General features: G+C 40.3%; 1 protein-coding gene across 3 annotated transcripts in view; it reads right to left on the bottom strand.

Moving 5' to 3' along the window:
* ROR1 (receptor tyrosine kinase like orphan receptor 1) overlaps positions 1–27,090 on the bottom strand; it is a 157,583-nt gene that overhangs the window by 40,113 nt on the left and 90,380 nt on the right. For all 3 annotated transcript variants that reach the window (XM_081011755.1, XM_081011754.1, XM_081011756.1), the window contains exon 2: positions 6,322–6,393. In XM_081011755.1, coding sequence (XP_080867881.1) covers positions 6,322–6,391 — 70 coding nt within the window. In that variant the 5' untranslated portion in view covers positions 6,392–6,393. The remainder of the gene's footprint in view (positions 1–6,321; positions 6,394–27,090) is intronic.

The following is a 27,090-nucleotide window of genomic DNA, read 5'->3' as shown; positions in this document are numbered from 1 at the left end:
TTATTTAGACTACCAACACTCAAGCCACAGGATGAAAAAGGAAAAGACAATGTCCCTTTGCATATCAGCTTATGGGATTCATTTATTATATTTTTGTCACCCTTCAGTTTAGGAGCTTAAGGTGGCATACATGGTTCCCTCCCTTCATTTTATCACAACCCTTTCATGTACATTAGACCAAGAAAGAGAGAGAGATGGGGACTGACTCAGTTACCCAGTGAGCTTCATGGCCAAGTGGACAGTTGAATCTGTCTCCCTTGTCCTGGTCTGGCACTCAAACCATATACTCTAACCTCACTGTATGTTTTGGGAGCAGAGAAACTTCCATATGAAGTTGCCCATTCTTTAAGTATAATATCTCCGTCGGAAGCCCTGCTCTAAGTGCCCACACCTTCAGAGGTTAGGTAGGTGGCAACTCAGAACTGAATTTTCTCAGTGATGGCATCCCAATAATGAAATGCTCTTCTGGTGCCTGCTCTCTGAACTTCAGGTACCAGGTGAATACAGTTTCCTTCTTCAAAGCTTTAAATAGATAAGTTAATTTTGCCTTTTCCTGTCAACCACTATTGCTTCATTGAGTTTTGTTGTCCTGGATGATTTATGATGAAAATCAAGTTTAAAGAAATGTTTTAAATAAATAAATGTCAATATTTGAAACAGAAAAGGAAGCAGAATAAAATTCCATGAAACCCCAGTCTCTGACCCCCACTGAAGGGAAAAGGCAGTAAAACAAGGGCAAAAGTATTTTAATAGTGCATTCCAGACAGCACATTCCTAAATGTATTAATTCAATTCAATAATATCCCCTTAGCACACAGTCAAATGTATAGCAGCAGAGTAATAGGCATGAGATGAACAGACACTGGAATTTATTTAAAAGTTAGAACAAATATATTTATATTTATTCCTAATTTTCGTATAAAGAAAGTTAACAATATATGATGCCATATATGATTGAATGAATAATAACTCCTCACAAAAACAAAAATAAACAAAAGCAGTTACTCTTAGAGTGACTACCATTCTGAAATATTAAATGAGATTTCAAAAATGAAACATGACCAAACTTTAATGACATTATTTATTAATTTATGCTGCATCTTTTAAACTGAGATTTACTCTAGAATGGCCTTCAATATTTTCAAAGATGGTAAGGAGAACAAGCAAACTTTTAGCTGTCAATACAAAGTGAATTTTCTATCTGACTATGCTCCTTTTGACAGTTTTCAATTCTGTGTTTTAGATTTTTCATACTGCTTTGTTTCTGAATGCATTTTAAAATTTCCAAAGAGCTTTGGTGACAATTTTGATAAGTGAAAACTGGTGTGGAGGAATTACATTTTCTGTACTTGAAATCTGGTTTATAAAACAAGCAGGAGGTCTACACACTTGTTACTAATTTATAAAATGTATCAGTTCCAAAATGGCCCAAAGCAAATGCACAAATTATAACAACAATTATGTTGTTAGAGGTACACACACACACACACACTGGTAGCATTTACAAATGTATGATTAAAATAGAAGGTTCAACAACTGTATAAAAAAAGAAAAGGAAATCACAGTCTAGAAAAGCTATGTGCTACAAATTATTGTTTATAACAAATAAGTAATTTGTGGCTAGCATACAAAAATCCGTATCATCTTGTAACCTAAACTACTGAAAAACATCAAGGAATTTTGTTGTCGCTTTAGAAACCAAACTGTGTCTTATTCCAAACCTTAACTTGCTAAAAGTGTGTACAAATAGGTAGAGGTCTCCACTATGCGTACATAGATATATATTTGCATGTGTAGATATATCACACATACATAGAGGATGGAGAATAATGCAATGAAGCAGATTGTGTGTATATATAAATAAATGTATGTGCCTACCCATCTACATGAATAAAATGGCTGAAGAGTAATGCTATGAAGTCAAAGATAAGCAGTTATTTTTGACATTTTGACATACAATCACATTAGAATCTGCTTCTTATTAGCCCTTCCTTTGCCTGTTAAAGGTCTATTTTTTAAACCCCAAATGTCAGGAAATCTGGAGCAGAAATGTACAATAAAACACGTCCCTTGGCCCTCTGATCTATTAATCTTTCAAATAAACCGAGATAGCTGGATGAGCCAGAGCAAGGTTATTATATATAGCTACCTTGTGTGTAACGTCAGACATTCATTATACACACTGGGGTTTATAAGGGGGAAAACCTAACCAAAGTCTGAAATAAGTTACACATTTTCTGAAACAGTTTAGCAGACTGGTGAATGGTACTTAGGTCAATTTCTTTGGTAGCTTTTGTTGTACGACCTTCACATTTTACGTCCTATATTACCCATAAATGAGACATTCAAGAAACACAAATTCTCAAACAAAAACACACACTCTATCAGTGGAAAAGCAAACAAAAGAGCTAATGTGCTGTAACTAAAAAAATTCTCAAACAAAGTCATAGTAATTTACTGCCTCAGCTACTCATGGGACCCCACAAATAGAAAACACACACACACACACACACACACACACACACACACACACGTGTCCCATAAGGGGTACCTGATTTACTGAATATCCCTGTATAGCAAGAGAAAATGAAAAGGTAAATTGTGCATGAATATGAAAGCTGTAATTTTACCTCTTTTCACCACATGAAGCAATTTCACATTTAAAGATTTTGTGAGGAGACTCATGGATAATCTATGAACCACCACAGAAATGAGTGACCAAAAACATTAGATTCAGTAGAATATTAGAGAATCTGAACACTGAGGATTTTGACCCTCTCAAAACCAACATTAACAGAGCCATCCTCAGCAGTACACCAAAGTAAGTGAGCATAGGATTCACGCATTCAACCAAAAATGAAAGGGAGCAAAAACTGCGGGGGGGGGGGGAGTTTGAGCAGTGACAATGATTTTACAGAATCCCTGCTGCTATAGAATTTTTATATATTAAGGAGAAATCTATCAGCTGCAGTCATCTTTGGAAGACTTTTGAAGAATGCTTGCCTGAATAGCAAGGTTTTCAGAAAGGGTCTGAAACATATCGTGTTGCTGCTTGTCTAAGAGAAGAGGCACTATCATCCTAAAAGCCCTACTCCTGATGATGGCGGAGCAGAAAACAGGGGCCATGAGGGATTACTAACATGCCCTTCCTAACAACTGCAGTTATTGGACAGGATCATAAGCAGTTAGGCAGCCAGTCCCTAAGCCATGCTAATACCAAGTTGCCTATAGTTGGTATCCATCTGTCTCAAGAGACAATGGAGTGTGCCTCTAGGGGTGAAGTCAGACTGCTGTATTAGCAGCACTGACCTTCCCAGGGGGCAAGCCCGGGCTGTGTGTATGGAGGTTCTGAGCTGCTCAAACAACTGATGTGGTCCAAAGGAAAGGAAAGCAATACGTTTGGCACCAGCTTGGCTGCAGGAGTTGCCAGAAGATGCAAGATGCAATCCAACTATCTTAGGGACTCCACTCCAGATTTGTGTAGGGTTGGTACCTTAGCCTTTCCTTCTCCCAAAGATATCCCGTAAAGCAGCGGAGCTTTAAAACCAGAGTTTTCCTTCTTCTAGATGCGCTACCTTCTTAGGTTGATGATCTCCAGCTCCCCAGGACTTTGTATATTAGCACAAGACACAAGAAACATAAACTTGGTCCGGAATCATATTGGCAGCCAGTGCAAGTTCTTTCCTGCAAAGCCCCTTCAAGGATCAGCTGGCTACAGAGCTCCCCAAGGGGAATTCAATAGTGAAGCTCATCCCAGTTGGCTCAATTTCATTGCCAATCAGCTGACTGGCAATAACAGGAAGTCTCCCTTGCCAATACATAACAGTGTGTGTACTGTAAGGCTCCTGATTGTGCACTGGCAGTCCCTTATTATGTCGGTTGTGTAGCATATGGGTGTGGTTTGGAAGAAACAACATTGTGGGCCAAATTGGGATCTGTACCATGCCTAATTAGGCATGTGTGCCAGAGGTCCACCACCCCTGCTCTAGCCACGATTGACTTGTATATATGAACTGGTGCTCTGCAATCACAAGATCTTGTGTCTGTCCTCTCAGTAGTCCTAAGACAATCTATTGTTTCTTCATAACAAGACTCTATTTTCCCCAAAAGTCTGTACTCAGATTTCTAATGTGCAATGCCCTTTTGACAACTGTTAAATTCAGCAGCAGCAACAACATAATAATCTCTTCTCTGTAACAAATGTCTGCTGAAAAGTAGGTAGAGAAATCAGGGTGGTAGGAAGAACTAGAAAAGCACTTGATGATCCGGAGATGCTTTTAAAAATGATTTTTTTTAATTAAAAAAATGCAGCATTTATTTCTCTTTAAAGTTTTGGTGAGAAACCACCACCTCCCTGCTGCATCAATTGCTGCTTTCAACAGGTCTTCACGGGTGGTTGCGTCCCTTTTAAATTTCATTTCCTGATAAAAAGAATAAACAGGCAACTGTTTAATGCTGCCAATTTAGCTTATTTAATCAAAACCGAAAGTTGAATGAGTCTCAGTTGGTAGACAGTCACTGGAGAAGTAGTCAGGTTGAGGGCAGGGGAGACAGAATAACAAGTTTGTTGTTGTTTTTTAAAAAAAATATTCATTCAGTTTTACAATATTTTAATAAGAACATGAAAAACATACCCAATGAAACACTGAAGTGTATACATTTGTGGGGTTGTTGGGGGAGGGAGTGCTTCTGAAGAGTGGCAGGAACTGTGAAGGTCACTGAATAGGGACATCTGCTTAATTGGGAGTGCTGGCTGGGAACCAATTTACATGAGGCGTTTAACAAGCTTTAAAATCCGGTTTATATGGATGCTTCTGAGACCACATGCCAGCTCTTGTGGAAAACAGGTGGAAGTTGATTTCTTTAGGCTGTATGTTTGCATGACCTGTCATTTCTCAATGCACGTTTAAAAACACTGGAAGTTCACTGTGGGTGAACTACTGACCTTGCTATTATATTTAATAAAACAATGCTTTGCAGTACTTTAAAGGCCAGATAAGAGATTGGCAATCCCACCCCAGAACTGACCATTGGAAACCCTCGATCCTATCGGGGTGGGATTGGAAAGCACATGTTCTGCATGTTTTAAACCTGGTTAAACTTTGTTTTTATAAAATATTTTAAAGAAAGGGCTAGGTAACAAGTGATGAGAAAGATCTCTGTCTGAGCATTCCAGTAAGGGTGGACTGGAGAGGGACAAACTTTCTAACCCAGGATAAGGCAACTTCCTATTTTCTTCCCACCCCTTTGGAGGGGCTGTAAGGCAACTTTCCCCTGACCAGAAAGTGAAAGAAAGAAGGGTATTTTAAGAGGCCAATAATTCCACCTTCCATGATCATATTTCTAAGCAGTGGAAGCACACGATCAACAGACAGAAAAAGAAAAAAGATGCTTTGCATGGGTGAAGCTAGATGAGAAGCAAGAGAAACAAGTGTCAATACATTTTTCCCTGTGGAGGAAAATGACAGCTTTGGGAATGTGGGCAATATCTCTGTGTAGGACTGGAATGAACTCCTGTACATGGGTGTAGCCAGGATTTTTGTTGGGGGGGGGGAGCCATGCCAGATGTTTGGCTTCCAAAAATATTTCGAAAACCAGAACAATCACTTCCAGTTTCCGATCGTTCGGGAGCCAAAACGTTTGAGTTTACAGGTGTTCGGCTTCTGAGATTCTACTGTACAGATTATACACAGATCACAGAAACTAACAGCCATTTGAAGACATGGAAAACAGGTATGCAACAACTTCACATTGTGTGTGCATGGGAGACTCGTTTCTCATGCAAGCACAAATGAAATTGCAGACCAACACATGCCCACTGTGTGTGTGTATTCAACAGCCTAATTCTCTGCATGCTGTATACAAATATTAAAAGATTTTTCATTCCTCTTCCCAGTCCAGCAACTAACTGATTGCCTCCAAATTTCATAGCAAAATGTGCATGCAAGGCTACTTAGACCAAAGCTTGTTAACATAGAGTCCAGGCAGGTAATATTGAATCCAGATTCCAAGAGGCACAGATGAAATGTCAGGTAGGTCATAAACTGCTATAATTCACATCTTGACATATTTTCTTAACATGTGGAACGTGTTACTTGAAGTAAGAAAGGGGAGGGAGTGAATCCCAACATTCTTCAGAAATCACAAACTGGGGTGTAATTGAATATCAAATGATTGCTTGGCATACAAAACAGGTCTCAATTCCTCCTTCTTGTGACTTTAACAGCAGATTTATGATCAAGCACAAAACAAAGGAACTTTAAGAATGGCTTCTTAAAATCTAGGATGATTTTTAATTCCTCTTTCCCCCCCTGCATTTACCTTTGTCTAGTTCACTTGACACATTCCATGATGATGTAGGCATTAAATCAGCAGCAGCCGACACATTCATTGCTGAAAGAAATCAGAGAGGGGGAAGAAAGAGTTAATACAAGCTGTAGCCTATGTAATACCATAGATGGTTTTGAAAAGTATTTGGTATTAAGATATCCTGAGCAGTGCCAGCATTGTTCTGAATGCAAAGACAAGCATTGTTCTGAAGCACAAGACTGTTCTGTTGAAAAAGCAGGAGTCATGATGATGATAAGCAGGGCTGACTCAAGACACTTTGTTGCCTGAGGTGAAGGACAAGATGCCACCCTCCCCCAAGGCACATACAGAAGCCTGTTGGATTGGCAGTTTAATCATACTCCAATACTGATGAAAGGGAAATACAGTCATACCTCGGAAGTCAAACGGAATCCATTTCAGAAGTCTGTTTGACTTCCAAAATGTCCAGAAACCGAGGCGTGGCTTCTGATTGGCTGCAGGAAGCTCCTGTAGCCAATCAGAAGCCACGGAACCCATGTTGGACATTCGGGTTCCAAAGAACGTTCGCAAACTGGAACACTCACTTCCAGCTTTGCGGCGTTCGGGAGGTACAAATGTATCTTCCATTGCACTTGAGGGCAGAAGGCCAACCTAGGGGGTACTAGGTAGGTCACATGGCACTCACAGATCTGCCTTCCCTGCCCCCCAGCACGTACCACCTGAGGCAGCTGCCTCACCCTGCCTCATCATAGAAGAAGAAGAGTTTGGATTTGATATCCTGCTTTATCACTACCCTAAGGAGTCTCAAAGTGGCTAACATTCTCCTTTCCCTTCCTCCCCCACAAGAAACACTCTGTGAGGTGAGTGGGGCTGAGAGACTTCAGAGAAGTGTGACTAGCCCAAGGTCACCCAGCAGCTGCATGTGGAGGAGCGGAGACGCGAACCCGGTTCACCAGATTACGAGACTACTACTCTTAACCACTACACCACACCGGTGGTCAAAGGACCACCGCTGACTATGAGATTCCATACAAGCTAAATCTTCAGGGACTAATCAGGGTGTGTGTATGTGTTTTTGTAGCTTTTGAGGAGAAGATTATTGCAATGCCATAATCACACTCAGTAGCTTAACATTGTATACAGAAATGTTGAATAGGATACAAACAAAATAAAAGTACAGTGGTACCTCAGGTTACAGGCGCTTCAGGTTACAGACTCCGCTAACCCAGAAATAGTACCTCGGGTTAAGAACTTTGCTTCAGGCTGAGAACAGAAATTGTGCTCCGGCGGCGCAGCAGCAGCGGGAGGCCCCATTAGCTAAAGTGGTACCTCAGGTTAAGAACAGTTTCAGGTTAAGAACGGACCTCCAAAACAAATTAAGTTCTTAACCCGAGGTACCACTGTAATGTAACATAAGAGCTTTGGGCTCAGGTAGCCATATGGCAAGCTATAATCATCTACTGGAGCTTCCAAATCTCAAAGTTCCTTTCCACTTCCTACAGCGCATCCTCATGACTTGCCAAAATTTGAAAAATGTGATGTGCTTTCAAAGGTGTTGAATGTTAATACCAGTTTTAAGACCAAAATTACACTGAAGACAAAAGCAGCTGTTCAAACTACACAGGCATCCATGCTTACTTGTGTGTGTATGAGCACAAACAAATTATTGGCACAGTTGACTTTGAAAATACTAGGAACTCCTGCTAGTGTAATTGGGCTTCTCAACCCACCTTCCCAAATCTGCTTTGGGGGATTGAGAGAAGCCCTAGGACAGCTTGGCAGTGGCAGGGTTGTCGGGGGAGAGACTGTTCTGTCAGCCAAGCAGGAATGTTTTTGCTGACTGTGGCACTGAATTCCACTCTGCTTGTATTAAAAAAGTTAGGTTTTAACTGAATCAGGTGTTTGTGTAAAGCCAATAAAGTCATGCATAGTAAGGACACTACACTCTCATTGTAAAAAAACACCCCACAAACACATGAACACACACACACAAAAGGGAAAAAAAAGTTCTCTTTCAAGCCCACCTGGTAGTAAAGTTTATTTAAAAGTCAGCCAAGTATTCCCAATGTAAACACAGAGGCTGAAAGCATTATAATTCATCCATAAATGTTTTCATGGAACCAACTTTTAACATACATGGCACCATGAAGCCAAGAATTTTAAGGCAATATAAATGATATATTGTCTAAAAGAGGTACCATATAGTCAGGTAATCTGAATGCCAAAATTTCCATGAGATTTAGAAACAGGGAAATTGTCTCAGAATATTTTGTAGGATTAAAATTACATAAAAGTGTTTTGGATGGCCAGTTGGCTGTTGAAATAACTGAAAATATGCAAAAATGAAATGTTGTATGGATACTTACAAATATAAATGTAGATTCTGCTTACAGAACAATGCACATTTACGATGAAATATTTTTGTTTCTTGTCTATTGTTTGCTTTCTAGTAATAGTAAGATTATATATTTCTTTTGAGAGTCTGCCAATAAATAATGTGTTGGATGCAGGCTTTGAGTTCCATGAATGGAAGAGCTTCTTATAAAATTATTTTATCCAGTGGGAGCATCTTGCAACTTGCACTCACACACAGAAATCTGCTCTGGAGATTTAACCTTCCTAAACAGATTCTGGGATGACACAAGCAGCTGCAGGAGGCAAAGGAAAATCAGAAGAGAAAAAAAAACACCTCAGCACCACACACTCTCCTAAGCATATCTCTCTACAAGGGATGCTTGATCCAAACCACATTGCTCATTCTGTTTTTTACTTTTGCTTCAGCTTTGGCCAAAGCCGCACACCCATGTTTCTCATTGCATTGCTTCTGTTATTTATTTACTTTTTCAAATTAGAATTTCCTGGTCTGCAGAAAGGTTGCAGAACCTCCAAGAATATCTATACTTGATGCTGTACTTGTTTCATTTATTTTTCTGTTGACTGGGTCCATGGCCTGGGGCACATGATTTTCATAGCATAGCCCTTGTGCTGTCTGCTAATTTCCCCCTAAAAATTTACCAGGTAAAGGAGCCCTTCTCAGCAACCAGGCTTAAGAATAGTGGTTTTGATGACAATGCCAGTGCTAAAGAAAAAAAAATGTATTAGCATTTTTTAAAAGGTCCACAATTTTTTTTGAGAAGTACTGTGCTAGATTCCTTACAACAAGTTTCCAGTTAATTCTTTTAAAACAACATTTTGATTTTATTTGCTTTCAGCTTCATAAATATGTCAGTATTGTTTAACACTTGTGTATATATTTTATATATCACTTTTTAAATTAAAGAAAATGATTGTAAAATACACACTGATCATTTTTTGATTAAGAATTATGGGTTGTATCTAAGGGTGGACCTACACACAGGAGGGGGAAACCCACTATAAATAAGTCAGAAATTAAATCGTTATAACAAAAGAGAAAGAATGCTATGGAAAATCGCACAGAATTATTATTATTATTACTACTGTATTTTTACTGGTGTTGCATGTTTATAACACATTCAAAACACTGTTTTTTTACTAATGTAGCTGACTCCTAAGTGATACTTAGACACTTAACCCATTGGGATCAATGGATCAAATCTAGTTACACACTTAAATTCAGTGATCTTAATGGGTCTATTCAAAGTTTACTTGGTCAGATACAAAGCTTCCTCACGGCATTAATAATAGAAAGTAACATGCATTTATTCTAATGGTGTTTGCTATACAGATAATTATATTATATATGCCTTTCAGTGGAAGTCTGGTTTTCAGTATGGATATAATTGTCACTGCAATGACAACTCAATTGGAGTCTTGGCACTGATGAAACCAAAAGTGGTCATCTTTCATCACCCAGCACTAGATACGCCACTCAAGTGAGTCATCTATCTGAGACTGTAAAGAAGATTATTCTTTTGTGGAGACACACTAAAGAGTTATATTGATCACTGTTGTGAGACCTTGAAATCTCTGTTTTATGAAGAAGCCAAGACAGAGATGTTACTCAGAAAGAATCAATGGCCTAGAATGAGATAAGAATCTGAAGAAACATTGGGAGATCTTCCACCACTAGCTCTTCATAGAGTATTTATCGAATATCTTTCTCCCTGCACTGCAAACCATAACTTGATTATCTTTTCCCTCCATATAGCCACAGTAATTACCAGGTTTCTGTGTTCAATAGGTGAGGAAAGCACTGAAAGCCCACATATTTAGTTAATGTTTTTGCAAACTTACCTGCATGTCTGTTTACATATACATAGGTTCAAACACTGTAAAAAAAAAATGACATGGTGAACAAAAGCCTGACCCAGAATGGCATGTTGACAGGAACGGCTTCTTGGTAATAATTTGCATGTGCATGGCAAGTCAAAATTCTAAATCCAGTCCTCATGCTCATGTAAATCAAGGCCAGGAAGGAATTCCTGTCAACGAGTTTGCACCTGCCCAGATGTTATTTCATCCCCATGTCATGTCCACTGGGATACTCATGGTTGTACAGAATGTGAGTTTGACTCTAGTCTTGAGGTGTTTCAAACCCTCGTATGCATGCCCATTTCCTGAAGTATACAATTTCTTAGTCTAAACTTACCACTCACTGTATCTTGGGCCCATCAGCCAAATTCATGTATTACCTGCATGAGATATTTTCCGCTTCCCCTTGGTCCAAGTTGCTCTAATAGAGTTTGAAGGCCAGAAAGTTGTGGCAAAACAGCTCATAATGGTAGCACCACCCATGCTAGTACCACCATCTTATCTAAACTGGCAACCCTGTCATAAGCAGTAGAAGTATTATCCGCCTGTTCTATAGAATTCTAACCTTCAAATATTACCAGGGTAATAAGTTAGCTGGAGGTAAAATAGCAAATTAATTGGGCCATCTTGAGCATAATTCTACATGGCCCAGTGGTGCTTCAGTCTGTGATTCATAATGTGCCATTTCTTCAAGGTGAGAAGCAATTCAGGAGGGCTGGGGAACCTGCAGCCCATGGGCCTAATTAGACCCACCAGGCCTTTCCATTTGGCCACACCCACCTATCCCAAACCTGATGTTCATATATGGGGCAGGTAAAGATGGGCTTGGACAAAAGAGGCTTTTGCAGGCAACGTCAATCAGCTGATTGGCAGTGCCTTCAAAGCCACTTGTGCAGCAATTCCCAAATGGTATCAGCTGCGTTTGGGAAGTCCTATGCTCAGCACTTCTGTAATGCTCCACAGTGGTCACCTAACAGCTCACAGGGTTCACCTAACATGTTTGTGATGTCAGGTAACCGACAGGTAGGCAGAGCCTGAAGGGGTGTGTGGAGATAAGGATCTGGCCCACCTCCCAGATCCAGTCCCCACTCCTGCATTTCAGGGCTGGCCTTCTGTTCATTTAAGGGCCAGGCTGTAGAATCACAGAGAATAGGAAATAGCATGCAAATTTGATCTATTTGCATCTCTAAAACCCGAAGGGTCCGTTCTCTTGGGGCCGCAGTGTTTTCAAAGTGCAGTTCTCAGGAATCTTGATAGAAATCTGAATCAGTATTTTAGAAGAAGAAAAGAACTCTAATCAGGTTTGAGTTTTCACCAACTATTATGAAAAGCAGGCTAAGGTTATATTTTGCTTAGGCTTTTGTTTCAGATCGGAATTTTTAACCCAAGAGTGGGAACACACACAGAGAACTGGGCCTTTTAAACCTCACAAGCCTCCACAAAATGTGAGTAAGCTTGGGGATGTGCTGACTGGATAAATTCTGTCAGTCATTTATTCTTGACATATATAGAGAAAGGAACTTGGCAAAACAGTCCTGGTTAAACCTCACTGCCATTTCCTTAATCCATACCAGGTGTGAAGATATTAAAAATGCTTGGATGGGATATCAGAAAGCAAGTCTCATAGTGGTATATATTTTGTGCTCTATTTATGCTTGCCCCATGTACCCCACCGTTATGGCTGCTGCGTCACTCAGGGGAGTAGGATGGGTTACCCATTCGTTTAAATTAATGTAAGTTTTCGAACCAGTCATCTCACACTCAGCATAAACACTTCAGATTATAAATAAAGTTCTTGTTATAGGACGTCAATGCACCACTGAATGAACGTCTACTAAATCACATTGGGGAGAATACTGTTGATAGTTCATAAAGGTTTTTGTTCTCAAAAAACCACCACCAAAATATTCATCATTCGGGGAAAACAAGGGTAGTTAACGTTGTCAGATTTGACAATGCTGATCACTTTTAGAGAAGGGAGGGAAGGCCTGGAATTTGTCCCTCTACTTTCAAACTGACTGGTGTTTGATGCTATTACTGCTGACAGGCCACTTGTCTGTTTAGTGGTGTGTGCATGATAGATGCAAAATCTTCCCCCATAACAGAAGTGGATCCGATGCATCCGATAGGGATGAAGCCTGTTTCTGAGTCTGGGCTGCCTATGCAGAATATAAAAGCTACGATTATAAAATATAGACTATAAACTGCTGAACATTAAATATAAAATGGCCATTGGCTGTTAAATATATAATTCTGTCAAATATCAAATAACGGGCACCAAATATTAAATCCCATTAGATATTGGATGTCAAATGCTAAACAAATACTCAACATCAGAATTTGTAAAGACAAATCCCAATGAAAATATATGGGGGGAAAGTTACTTTGAGGGAAAATTTTAGTGGAAAGTATAGCAAATATATGCTTGGTCTACTTCATAACAGGTTGCCATTTAGGATTGTATAGTTAGTACATCAACACCTATTTCTTACGCAGCTCAAGGAAAGAGATTTTTCTATGGAACAGAGAGAGAGAGAGAGAGAGAGAGAGAGAGAGAGAGAGAGACTTTCAAAGCTGGAATTGTTGTTTTAAAGTGATTTGCAGGAGGATTTGAGACTAGGTTTCTTTTTTGCCTCAGAACAAAGAACATGAAAATGTCTTGTGCCACTGGAGATGTTAAGTAAATCTTCTAAACAAACACACTTTGCTTGGGGAATTTAAGGGATACTTAGTTTCAAATAAGCATGAATACTAACTAAACATCACTAATTAAAAACCTAAAGAGCTTTTAGTGAACTGTGAAATAGGATAGAATGCCCATAAAAACAACTTTTATGTTTAAAGTGTGCCCATTCACCAGTGTGAAATAAAAAACTACCTTCCAGGGGCACCTTCAGATTTCAGTGGGAGAAGGAAATATATTTTTAGCAAGGAGGAGTGAGCTCCAGCAAGGTCAAATCTGAGCTCTTGGACACATTCAAGGTTAAACAGCAAAGAAGCAGTGTGTTAAGGCAATTTTTATAAATATCAGAGCAGCTATAGAAACAATGCCAACACAGGACTGCCACACCTTTTTAAAAAGCCAATAATTTGAGCATTTGGCATGCATTCCTTAAATTGTACATAGCACATTTAATTGTTTTAACATAGTGCACTTAATTGTTTTAACATGGTTGCTTTGTGTGAAGTTAGAACCACTGAGAAATAATCATGTGTGCAGCGCTAAGGAGGGAAATCCCCCTCGCCCTCTCTAATTGACACCCAGGGCTACCATTGCACAGCAGTTTTACACAAAATACTAACTGGATTACAGACAGAATCTGGAATAGAGAAATATCTAGAAATATTCTTTGATGCCTTCTTTCAGAGATAATGCTTTAGAGTCCATTGTAACCAACAACAAATTTCAGATAACACCACCGGTAAGAAAATGCATAACACCTCAAACCAAGTTCCACAAAGCTCACAGATTGGAGGCTAAAGCCGAGGTCTTAACAATGTGCACTGTGATCAGCAATGATCTGTGCAATATCACAAAATGTGCTTGCTTACAACTTACACTCCAGGTATCCATGCTTTTCCTTTCAGGCCCAAATTCCAAATGAGGAGGATGGAGTGGTTAGGACAAATAAAGATGACTCATGTTGTCCTGGGCCTGTACTGCATTGTGAAGCATCGGGACATTACTGTACTGCTAGGGGAATCATCCTTTGATTTCACCCATGCCTCTTTGCTGCTAGCCAGCAGGATGGGTTAGAGCAAGAGTCACCAACCTTTTAGGGCCAGTGGATACATTTGGAATTTTGAGAAACTGCTGAAGGCTCCAGTCAAAAAATGACTGTCATGGGAGTGTGGTGTAACACAAAATGGCTGCTATGGAGACATGTAGAAGAAGATGAGCCAGTGCAAACAGGAGTCTCATGCATTGTGGATTTTTGAGGGTACACTTACTGAAACCAAGACATTGCACAGCTGCTACTGTGCATTGATGGGCACACAGGCAGCCACAAGCACTACACTGGCATCCCCCTGGGTTACAGAGTAGGAGATAGGGACTCCTTTGATACATTAGGAACAAGACTGTCACTGCTACCAATAACTCTGCATGTGGTGCTTTTTGCCCTGTTTCTTAGCACCGTTAACAACTGATGGTTGTATCACGTAAGTTTCAAAAATACCCCATTTAATACCGATTTAATAGATTTTAAAGAGCCAACAAAAAAGGTGCATCTTGGCAGTATGGAGGTGGAGAACACACCAGTTCACATACTGAGATCTGCATCCTGTGAAAGATCTGAGTCCTGGAACACAGGATTCTATAACACAGAAAATTATCTCATTCTGTTGTAAATGAATAAGCAACAAAAAGGCAAAACTTTGACATTAGAAAACATGACTTGACCAAGATGGCATCTCTCATTTTAGAGAATAGTCTTTAAGCCTGAGCTTCATGGGGTCAGAAAACAGAGCCTTCTATACAAACTTTAACTTCTGCCCCTCCGAGTGTTAGATCCCTGCCAAGAGAAGATAGCAAATGGCACAGCTGCTGAAAGAGTATTTGTGCCAGGGTCTTCTACACAGTGGCACCACGGTTCTAGAATTTCATCCCATGGCTTGGAAGATACATTTCACCCCTTGTGTCTCTTCTTTTTGATGGTCACTAATAAAGGCCACCATTTTCTGTATTTCGTCTTGAAGTTGCCATGTTGCTCCCTGATTCTGTAGTTTCACTGTTTTCTTACATTACAATTTAAAATAAAATAAAAATTGCTTGGAATTTTTATTTTTATTGTAATTGAATAAAATGCTATTCACCCTGTGGGAAAGGGTGTGTGTGTGGAAAAGTGGCATAAAACCCGAGAGCAATAAATGGAAACGACTAACAACAATACAGGAGTCCCTTTTAAAACAGACATCTTCCTCAAAATATTGGGTAAATTTGAGGCACATAAAGAAAAAAACACAGCTGTAATAGTATCCATGAAACAGAACTATGCCAATGTATAGAATTCAAGGAAGCTGTGGTGAGAAAAATGATGCTCCATCTGGAATTTACATTGTGAAGTCAAAACAGAAACCTGTGTGCCAGCCAATCCAGTTTCCAGTGGGAACTTGATCAAAAGTAATTCAGGGAGAACCTGTTCTTCCTATCAGACCAAAGCACCTCTTGTGCCTGACTGATTCACAGTTAGTTAGCTATGCCTGTAGGCACACCAGCCATTTAAACATAAATGAGAACAGCAAAAGTACCATTCTCTATATTTAACCCTGCACATTAACAATCTGCATTCTGGTTTCCACAATCCACGAAATGAATTCAGAAATACTTTTAAATATGCCATGAAGTCCCTTTGTAGGATGCCAAGTCAATTAACTGAAAAATTATTTCAATATCATGTGCTTCAATCTGAGCGACAGCACTGAAACTATCTACATGAATGTGGTAGTTGTGCATTTAAGATGCTTGTAAAGGAAAATATGAAATTAATATATCATATCGCTTAAACAATGACAGCTAATAATTCTGGTTTGAAAACAAAAGGAACTGAGAAATGCAATCTGTGGAATGGTTAACTCTTCAACATCTAGGATTTAGAACACAGTTTCCAAGTCAGTGTAAAAATAAATAAATGAAAGATTCACAGGCAAAGGGCAAGTTATAAAGAACTGCTCCATACCTTTCGTTGGACATAAAATTAAAAGCAAAATATAAATAGTAAAAAAGACCCCCAAATTTAGGTGAATACAAAGGCTTACAGTAACTCAGTGTACTTTTTGACTTCTTTTATTTTCTTCCTTTTAACACCAGACACACTCCTTAGCTTTGCAAAACAACTCTGTGGCCTAGGCAACTGTTGTTTAAGAAACAGAAAATCCAAATATCCATTGGTAGCACAGAACTAGTCGCATGGTCCTTTGAATATCAGCCAAAATACCTACTTTATACACATTTAATGAAATATATGATGAGAAATTACTCTTGACTAATGAGACACAACTGTAATTAAATACTTCTTGGTAGTAAGCCAACTTAGTCTCTCTCTCTCTCTCTCTCTCTCTCTCTCACACACACACACACACACACACACACACATGAGAGAGAAGCTGACTCATATCTAACTTTATTGATTTATTGCATATGCGACATAGGAGTTTCATGTGCGATCAAATCTGATGCAGCCTTTCATAATCAAACTATTTGTTGTATTGGTCTTCTCTCCCCCACCCCCACCCCAATAGCTACAAATTTACTGTCCCAGGTCAAAACAAGAGAGATGGGTCACAATCTAGACAAATCTGTATGCACACAGGTCAAGCAAGAACCTTTTAAAAGCCTATTCATTTTTTAACATCAGCTCCATCACATATGCTGCATCACAAACAGCTTTTTTCAAATTCCCTGAGTTTCAAAAAAGAAGCTTTAAACACTGCATGGAGTGTTTTCAGTGTGTGATGGGTGACTAAAAACTGTTGTTTAGTTCTCTGGATTGTGTTTCAGCATCTAATTCTCCAAAATAATAATAATAATGTGTGATGGACTTGAGAACAGGTTCATCAATCTTCTGTGCTTGGTAACATGCACTGGGAAAATCACATGCACTCAACACGCAGAAATGTTAGAAGGGTATTAGAACTGCATCAAAGGAAGAACTGTCAGATTAACTGTCTATCAACTGTCTTGGGTAGCATCTCCCCAGATTCATTAGGCATCATACTGCCAACTCGCTATGCATGCAGAAGCTGAGAAAGGGATGCACTTTTTAGTGTGGTGTTATGCCCTATAAATAGAAACAAATGGTGAACACGTATACTTGTTGAACTGTCTATAATGAAGCACTGAACTGTCCATAATGTGCAACCTGCAAAGCCACCTGCTCAACCCATCATCTGCTTGCTGAAGTTCATCAAATGGAATCTCCCTCATGTGACTTTGGGAATAGGTCACTTTGGGAATCCCAACCATCTCCCATTACAAGAGCTGGCATCAACCGGAGCCAAACGTAGATGAATTCACAACATACTGTACTGCTGTTAGCCTTTGTTGTATGGCATGGCAAATGACTAAGCCCAGCTAGATACGATGTTTCCATGGCAGATATGCCTCTCGCATGAAACATGGCCTTGAATAGCTTGTACTAGAATGTCGCAGAGATTCAGAACTAGCTGATTACCCCTGCCCTAGTGGAACAACCTGAAGCACTTTGACCAAGATAATGCATCCGCTATGATATGTGCTACTCAAATGTCACTGTGGTCTCAGATTGAAATCTTAACATGAACTTTTAAGACCTGAGTTCAAAACCAGTTCTGTCATGTTTCACTGTGTGGCCGCATCTGTAAACCCTTCTCCCCCTCCATGTATAAGGAGATGGGAATAATGGTGAGATGTCTCATACAATGAAATTTGGAAAACAATCTGCAACGGATGTGCTAATTTTTGTAACTCTAAAGGGTTTCCACTGCACTAGTTTTGCGCTTTGAATTTCAAACAGGTTAAAGTGTCCAGCCTGCTGAAACAGATAGTAGTGGTTTTAATAGAACTTTTCAGTAAGAATTCACTGAAATAAACAACCCATAAGCTTATACACTACCCATAAACGCTATAATGATGGCATGGATACATACTGTTACCTTTGATTAATCAGGAACTGTAGTAATAATAATAATAATAATAATAATAATAATAATATATTACTTATACCCCACCCATCTGGCCAGGCCTCCCCAGCCACCCTGGGAGGCTCCCAACAGAATATTAAAAACACAATAAAACATCAAACATTAAAAACTTCCCTAAACAGGGCTTCCTTCAGATGTCTTCTAAAAGTCAGGTAGTTGTTTATTTCCTTGACATCTGATGGGAGGGCATTCCACAGGGCGGGCGCCACTACTGTTATCCCTGCTGTATATATTTATAAATTATTTATTTATTTTTTATTCATGAAAATATTTATATGCTGCTAATTATTTTTTTTAAAAAATATCAGAATGGTTTATACCAATTGTACCATTTCCCCTCAGGTTTCTGGATTTAATTTTACAGTTTATACATATCTTATAGACTTTATCTGCAGGGTACAACGGTACCTCCGTTTTCAAACGTTTCCGTTGAAGAATGTTTCGGAACTCAGCCGCCGTAAACCCGAAAGTAAATGCTTCCATTTTCGAACACGCCTCAGAAGTCGAACAGCTTTCGCTGAGTGTATATGTTATTGTTCTCAATTTTCTCTATTAAATTTGCAGACTGCCCTTTGTGCCTCGGTTTTTGAACATTTCGGAACTCAAATGGTCTTCCGGAACAGATTACGTTCGAAAACCGAGGTACCACTGTACTACGACACACAAGTAGAATCTATCAAAACACCACTTAGAGCCCACATCGTTAGCTAGCATTATAAGCTTCCTTCCCTGTGAATCTGAATGGCAGCAGACTCCCTATCTTAATTTCCAGAACAGGGAAAAACGCAGCAGTGCTATTACAACCACCACTATTTATGGCACATCAGAATAAACTATCATTTTATCTTTGCCACTGGGGCTTTCACTTTCATGTACACACTAAGCGGTAACTCCATGCCACTCTTTGTTGTAGTAATGCCTAAAGCTACTGAGAGTGATGAATGAGGTGTGGAACTTGTTGATGATGAGACATCACAGACTGACTATCTACGCTCAGCACTTGGGGGGTAGAATGGCAAGATACCAGAAGATTCTGGGCACACTGGTTTAATCTTTTGCAGGCCTGAGTTCTCATAAGGTTCTCTATTAAAGTCAGCAACATTATTATTATTAGCCCAGGTAAAAATTAGTCTCAGAGATAGAACGTGATGATTACAGTGAATCCCGACAGAGCCAACACAACTCTAGTAGTATTTGCTCTGGGAATTTACCTTGGTCCAGGGATTACTGATTAGAGTATATTCAGCCAAGATGTTAAGTGTCTAACTTAATAGAAAAAACAGTTGTCATACATGGCACACAAACAGAGGTGCTGTGAGAGCAAGTGAATCTTGATACACATTTAAGCAACTTTTTCATGAGTGGAATTCACACCTCATGATTTACTTATCTATTTTTAGCAGCTTGGTCTTTTAGTTAAGGTCAGATATAAGATCAACTTTAAGTTCGAAAACACATCCTATCAGTGTAAACAACACTCTCTGGAAGGCAGACATAGCTAACATCTTTCTCATCTCTGCAACCGAAAAAGTTGCATAAGAAAAAAATTATGCAGATCAACTGAAGCTTTCAAAGGATATACTAAGTACATATATTTTCATATGATTTCATAAACTATGGAGCTTTGTTACAAACGTCTTGCTGCAACAGAACAATATTTCAAGTGATCCCCAAAATGTAACTAGTCCTTACTGGATGCTAGAGTGACTGGCTGTAGTACCCTAAAACATTGTTAAGGACTTTAAATGCCAAACACATTCACAAAGACCCAGAACCAATTTGGGGCTATTATAAGGCTACTTACTGCAAACAGTTGGCAGCACACAACATTCAAAAAATGTTTGGTCTAGGACTTCATGAACCTATTGGTCTATAGCAAAAACCTGAGCCACTGCCAAACATGATTGACACTTCAGTTTGGAATTATTAAACATAAGCGGGGCAGGGGAAGAGAACAAAACAAATCACTCAGCAGGTAACAGGTGTGTGCGTGTGCACGCACAGAGGAAATAGAGATAAAAAGCTATCATCTTTGAGAAAGGTGCAAGCACTACAAAACCAGGCTTCATCTGCCATCTATGTTCCACAGGAAGGAAAAACCTTAAAGGGAGAGAAGGTCAACATGAAGGAGTGAATCCAGGGGTACTGCTAGAATGAACAACCTGGTACTTGTTCTAAATTAACCCAGTATCAATTTGCAGCCTTGCTTGATAACAAATGGACTTTTGATGACAAACACCCTAACTTGGGAGTAAGCCTCAATGGGCAACAGAAGAATAGCTCCAAGTAAACATTCATATATGTACAGTTTTAATGTGTGTTTTATTAAAGATTTGGTAACTTTAAAACATTGGTCAAAATCTAAACTAGAGCTAATCAATTTCAATAGGTTTAGCATAATTAATTTTGTGCTAGATTGTGGTCACTGTGTCCAATGGTGATGACTCTCAAATACATGACTAGCACCTAGAAGGAACTCTTTCTAGCATTGTGGCTGCAATTGAAACACCAACTCCTGGTCATGTGAATGGAAATTTGCTAGTTTTTACTGACCTACATAGGAAGCAACATCTTCCATGAATTCCAGTAATCAGAAGGTATAGATAATTAAAAGTAGAACAATACAGAAGGTTCTCTATTAAACACAATTTTAAAAAGCTTTATAAGCAATCAGGAGGGAGGGAGGTGGTTAATTTTCTTTGGACCTTCCTTTACAGACACCCAGGTGACCCCACGGAGACAGTGCATTTCAGATAGCTTAGCTCATATTTTTAGAAACCAGTGCACAGCGATAAGCAAGAGCATCACACTAATGTGACAGGGAGCACAAGTCAAAGTACGCGGTACACCCATGTTAAGAAGTTTGTGAAACCTGATGCCCTGGCATCTGCCAGTGAAATTTTTGATATACTCCAGTCCTCTGTAGAGAAGGCTTCTCTTTTAGCAACTCATAACATGCAGAACATTTGACTTAATTCAACTGCTACAGAGGAGAATTACATAACTTCTAGAAATTTGCTTTGGCACAGACTAAGGACACAGTGGCACCATTTGTGTATACTTAGCAATTTCAGCATCCAAGGATTTTTCAAGCTTGTTGGCAATCTAGTAAGAGAATGCGACATGTTCCTGGACTGGCAAAACGCAGCAGGGGGGAAAATGGCTACTTTTTCTTTTTTATTATTTAGGTTGCAGTCCTATATTGTTTCTGGAGGAAACATCGGCTTTAGATCCATTTCAGTCCAGTTTCCATCCTGGTTTTGGGACCGAGACAGCTCTGGTTGCCCTAACAGACGATCTCCGTGGACAGCTGGATCGAGGCGGGTCAGGACTGGTGATCCTTTTAGATTTGTCAGCAGCCTTTGACATGGTCGATCATGATCTTCTGGACCACCGCCTCGCAGACGTGGGGATACAGGGCATAGCCCGTAACTGGCTGTGCTCTTTTATCTCTGGTCGGGGACAGAGGGTGGCACCAGGGAGGGAAATGTCGTCGCGCCACTCCTTGGTGTGCGGAGTGCCGCAGGGTGCAATCCTCTCCCCAATGCTTTTTAACATCTTTATGCGCCCCCTTGCTCAGATTATCCGGAGCTTTGGGCTGGGCTGTCACCAATATGCTGATGACACTCAGCTCTATCTGCTGATGGATGGCCACACCGACTCGGCCCCGAACACAGTGACCAGATGCTTGGAAGCTGTGGCTGGATGGTTTCGTGGGAGCCGATTGAAACTAAATCCTTCGAAGACAGAGGTCCTATGGCTGGGTCGGGATGGCATGGGGATGAGGGACCAACTCCCTCCTCTTGTGGGGGCCCAATTAGTGCCACTGCCTTCCGTTAAGAGTTTGGGTGTAATCCTTGACGCCTCCCTTTCCATGGAAGCGCAAGTTACAGCAACAGCCAAGGTGACATTTTTCCACCTTCGCCGCATCAAGCAGTTGGTCCCTTACCTTTCCCGCCCCGACCTGGCCACAGTGATCCATGCGACGGTCATCTCCAGGCTTGACTACTGTAATTCGCTCTACGTGGGGCTGCCCTTGAAGCTGTCCCAGAAACTCCAGCGGGTGCAGAATACTGCAGCGAGACTCCTCACGGGGTCTCTGCCATGGGAGCATATTCACCCAGTGCTTTTCAAGCTGCACTGGCTCCCAGTGGAGTACAGGATCAGATTTAAGGTGCTGCTTTTGACCTTCAAAGCCCTTCACGGCCTAGGACCCTCGTACCTACAGGACCGCCTCTCCCGGCAGTGGCGTAGCGTGGGTTGTCAGCACCCGGGGCAAGGCAAGTAATTTGCGCCCCCTAACCCTAACCCCCAGATGTTGCGCCCGGTGCGGCCGGCCCCCCCTGCACCCCCCACGCTACGCCACTGTCTCCCGGTATGCCCCACGGAGAGCCTCAAGGTCCATAAATAGCAACACCCTAGTGGTCCCGGGCCCTAAGGAAGTTAGATTGGCTTCAACCAGAGCCAGGGCCTTTTCAACTCTGGCTCCGGTCTGGTGGAACGCTCTGCCTCATGAGACCAGGGCCCTGCAGGATCTGATTTTTTTCCGCAGGGCCTGTAAGACAGAGTTGTTCCGCCTGGCCTTTGACTTGGAGCCAATTTGATTCCCTCCCTCTCTTTCTTTTTTCTTTTCCTTCTCCTCCTGCGATGAGGCTACATTTTAATATTTTAATGTTTCAATATTTTAATGTTGTATTTTTAATTTTGTTTTTAAGTTGTAATCATTTAACTTGTTTTTATTATTGCTTGTAAGCCGCTCTGAGCCCGGCCTTGGCTGGGGAGGGCGGGGTATAAATAAAAATTATTATTATTATTATTATTATTATTATTATTATTTACCCTGTGAGGAAGTCCCATTGAACACAATGGGCTTCCTCCAGAGTAGATAGGCATTTTTTAATGTTGGAAGCTGCCCAGAGAGTGGCTGGAGCCATCCAGTCAGATGGGCAGCATATAAATAAATAAATAATTATTATTATTATTATTATTATTATTATTATTATTATTACAAAGTGACAGGAGGATGGAAAGTAGGTAAGGGTGATGATGGCCTTCTATATCTCAGCCTGTGTGACTGGGCCATACAGAATATCATTTTTGTGAACATTTCCCCATTTCCCCAAATATAAGAATTGCTGCCAAACTGCTACTTGCCACTGCTTGGCTATTTTTGCCTTGTTAGAATGTGTGCTGGATCTCTGATGGTGCCTCTTGTTTGCCAGGATGGAATATAAAGATGTGAGTTTGTACAGAAACTAGCCTACTGCACAAAGGTAACATAAATTTTGCTTCTGACTATGCATAACTTAATGGGACCGGGTGGCGTAGTGGGTTAAACCACAGAGCCTAGGACTTGCCGATCAGAAGGTCGGTGGTTTGAATCCCTGCGACGGGGTGAGCTCCCGTTGCTCGGTCCCTGCTCCTGCCAACCTAGCAGTTCAAAAGCACGTCAAAGTGCAAGTAGATAAATAGGTACTGCTCTGGCGGGAAGGTAAACGGCGTTTCTGTGCACTGCTCTGGTTCGCCAGAAGCAGCTTAGTCATGCTGGCCACATGACCCGGAAGCTGTACGCCGGCTCCCTCGGCCAATAAAGCGAGATGAGCGCCGCAACCCCAGAGTCAGTCATGACTGGACCTAATGGTAAGGGCCCCTTTACCTTTACCTTATGCATAACTTTGCTTCTGTCCCTGCTCACCATTGCCATGTGGCCCCTGGCAGGTTGCGCAGAAAGGAGTGTGAGCCTCAGGTTATTTTTTTTAATTATTATTTTTTTATTTTTCTTCACGCATAAGGGGCTATCTTTTTAATTAAAAAGTGAAGAAGTGAAGAAAAGAAAAAGAAAGAAAAGAATATAGTATACCATTGTAACAATTGTTAACAGTCAACAATTACATTTTTTAATCTGCTGCATTTTGTATAAATGATTTCTAAATTTCATTATACTTCTCCATGCGAAGTCTACTTCTATACGCAATCTTCTCCTAGGTAGCTAGTACAGTCATGTCTTCAATCCTTTGAATAAATGGAACTGTATATTTATCTTTCCAATGCAGGAATATCAGTCTTTTAGTCACAGTAAAGTTTAAGATGGCTCCCCATTTCTGCTCTGGATAATTTAGACCTAATTAATCAATCTAGCATAACATGCTTGTAGCTAACTATCCAGCACAGTCTCTCGATGCGTGCATGTGCTATATGTACCTGGGGTATTTGTTTTTCTTTCTTTTTTTCTTTTCTTTTCTTTTATTCAAAATTAAAACAAAACATATTATCCAGAAACATATCATCCTTATTCCCCCCCATTTCCCCCTCCCTCCCACACAATACCCACCCACCCCCACCCCCCGAATTCCCTCAGTTCCATTCTTTTATTTCTCTGAGAATGCTGATTTCTGCATGTTACAAAGTTGTATAGATCCTCAAAGGGGTGTTTTTCTACAGAATCAGCAGCCCTCCCACCCTAACCTCTACAGGCTAGTTTGTAAACAGCTTTTATAGTGCTGTCTAAGGATCAGTCGTGAGGGTGGGTGACTCAATAAATGAACAAAAAACCTTGGATACACGCACATGTCTTGTGTACACACAGTGTTCTTGACCATAGCTATGGATTCTGTTATCGGCCACATGTGGTTCTCTTTACTAAGGTCAAAAGAAGAAAGTGCACTGAATGAAGACGTATTTGCAAAATTCTGATTGTTAACAGAATGGTTTTAAAGAACAAGCGTGCCATCATTTTGTAATGCATGAAAAGGCACCTAATCTGCTTTAAAGAGAACTCTGTCTACTGTAGGTGATGTGGAAAATGCCTGAATACTAAGTATGAGAGCATGTATTAAGGGTGCATTGTTGGCGTGTGTGTGTGTGTGTAAAAGTGTCTGGTCATGTAAGGCGATCCGAAGTATAGACTATTTGGGAGGATTAGAAATACAGGAGCTTGGTTTGCTTCCAAATAAGGAGATTAACGTCAGTATTTAAGAGAAAGACAAGCTGCTGGCTCAGAAAAGGAAACAAAAATTTCAGTCATTTGAAACAAAATACTAGTTCGGCTCTCTATGAAAGGATTTGTCAAGACTGCCTTTGATGCTCTTTTTTTTGTTGTTGGTGGTGGTGGTTGTCATATAACTGTGCCCTTTCCAAAACTTTGGGGCGGGTGGGGGAGAGACACAGTCTAAGCTACAGGGAGCGGTAAATAAGCAAGTCAGCATCTGAGCAAAAATCACGCTGTTCCTTTGTACAGGAGCTTTTGACTGCTGAAACTGCATCAAATGGGCACAGCACTTTACAGAGCAACAGCTTAAAACCTTTAGTTTATGTTGGATGATAAAATCCAACGGGCCAGAGTTTATGCTCACAAAGCTATAAACACTCATAGCCATTCAAGATGCCTTTTGCTGGTTGGCAACTAATTTTCAGCATGGGCCATATTTTAAATGAGTTAGAGAAGATGGAACAGCAACATTGACATCATCCCCATTCAAGCAGAAAAAAACAAGCAATGCACCTCTTTTTGTTGTTGTGTTCCACTGCTCAAGTCCTTTTAATCCCTTTCTAGTTCCACCCACCCCCATTTTTACATTGTCTCTTCGGATAAACTCATTAAACACCACGATTTTACCTATAAAGGGCTGCTATAAAGCCCTTAGTTGAAAGTGTGGGGAACCTAGTTAGACCCAGCAGGCCTCCCCATTTGGCCCTTAAAGCTGTTTTTTACCTGTAGGGCACTACAGGTAAAAAAACCCCATTGTTTTTAGGTAATGCACATGTGTTACAGTTGGTACAAGAGGCATTTCTTCCAGTGCAATAAAAAAGAGAAATGCTCCTCCTAAGAGACTCCTTGCCTTTATAAGCAATTGTATCCTAGTGTTTTTCTTATCTTTTAATAAACCACCCAATTAATCAGTGGCACTTTTTTAGTCAATTAAAGGTTTTTAATTTATACATCAAATCAAGTAAACACTGGAGCCCTACTGACTTCCTGATGATAGTCACTCCCTACCTGCCCATTCTTTCCTTTATCTCTGTGATACAATCCTGCACACCCAAATTTAGCTTATGAAAACTTCCTTTGTCTAGCCCTACCTTTAGGCACAGGGATTGGACAACCTCAGGCAAATCTTTAGTTATTTAACTCATTAATTTTGTACTCCCCCTACCCCTAGAAAGAGATACAGAGGAGTGTTTGTGACAAATTGTCAGCGCTTTGGAGAGATGCCATTTTTTGTTCTGCCTCGGTCAGCAAAATATTCTGGGCCAGCCCTTTCATGAATTGATGAGATAGGAACAAAACACAATATTTAATTAATCATTGCCCTGCATATAAATCCTGTGCAAATGCAGCATAAAAGGTTTACATTGGTGAAACACCTAAGAAGTATCAACATCAAACTCATTCTTTTACCATGAAGGCAAGCATTCTAAATTATTAATAATATATCTTGCACTTCAGTGTCGGTTGTTCGTTGTCCCCGTCAGCACACCCACCCAATGCATGGATGAACATTGTGATTTCAGCAAAGCCGGAATACGAGTTATACTTTTTTGAATGTCATGCTGAACTATGCAGGCAATGATGCACGGCTTATTAGTAGATTTAGGATTACAGAGGTTTGGTGGGAATGCTCCCAAACTCAAGTATGCTTTCCTTGGCTCATATGTCCCATTAGATGCTATTTTCCCTGACATTTTAAGAATTGTTTTATGACTGCACTTTCTATAAGTAATATCCATAGAGGTCAAAAAGGAAATTACTGTTCCAGGAATACTCAGATAGTATCCACAGCAGCACAAAAACTCTTGAGTTAAATAGTAGCATTCTGACTAACCTGATGATGTGATGATTAAGAATCCTTTCTAACAGTCACCAGCCTG

This window comes from Podarcis pityusensis, assembly GCF_964106645.2.
Source record: "Podarcis pityusensis genome assembly, chromosome: 6".
Classification (NCBI taxonomy): domain Eukaryota; kingdom Metazoa; phylum Chordata; class Lepidosauria; order Squamata; family Lacertidae; genus Podarcis; species Podarcis pityusensis.
This window is presented reverse-complemented; position numbering and strand designations above follow the sequence as displayed.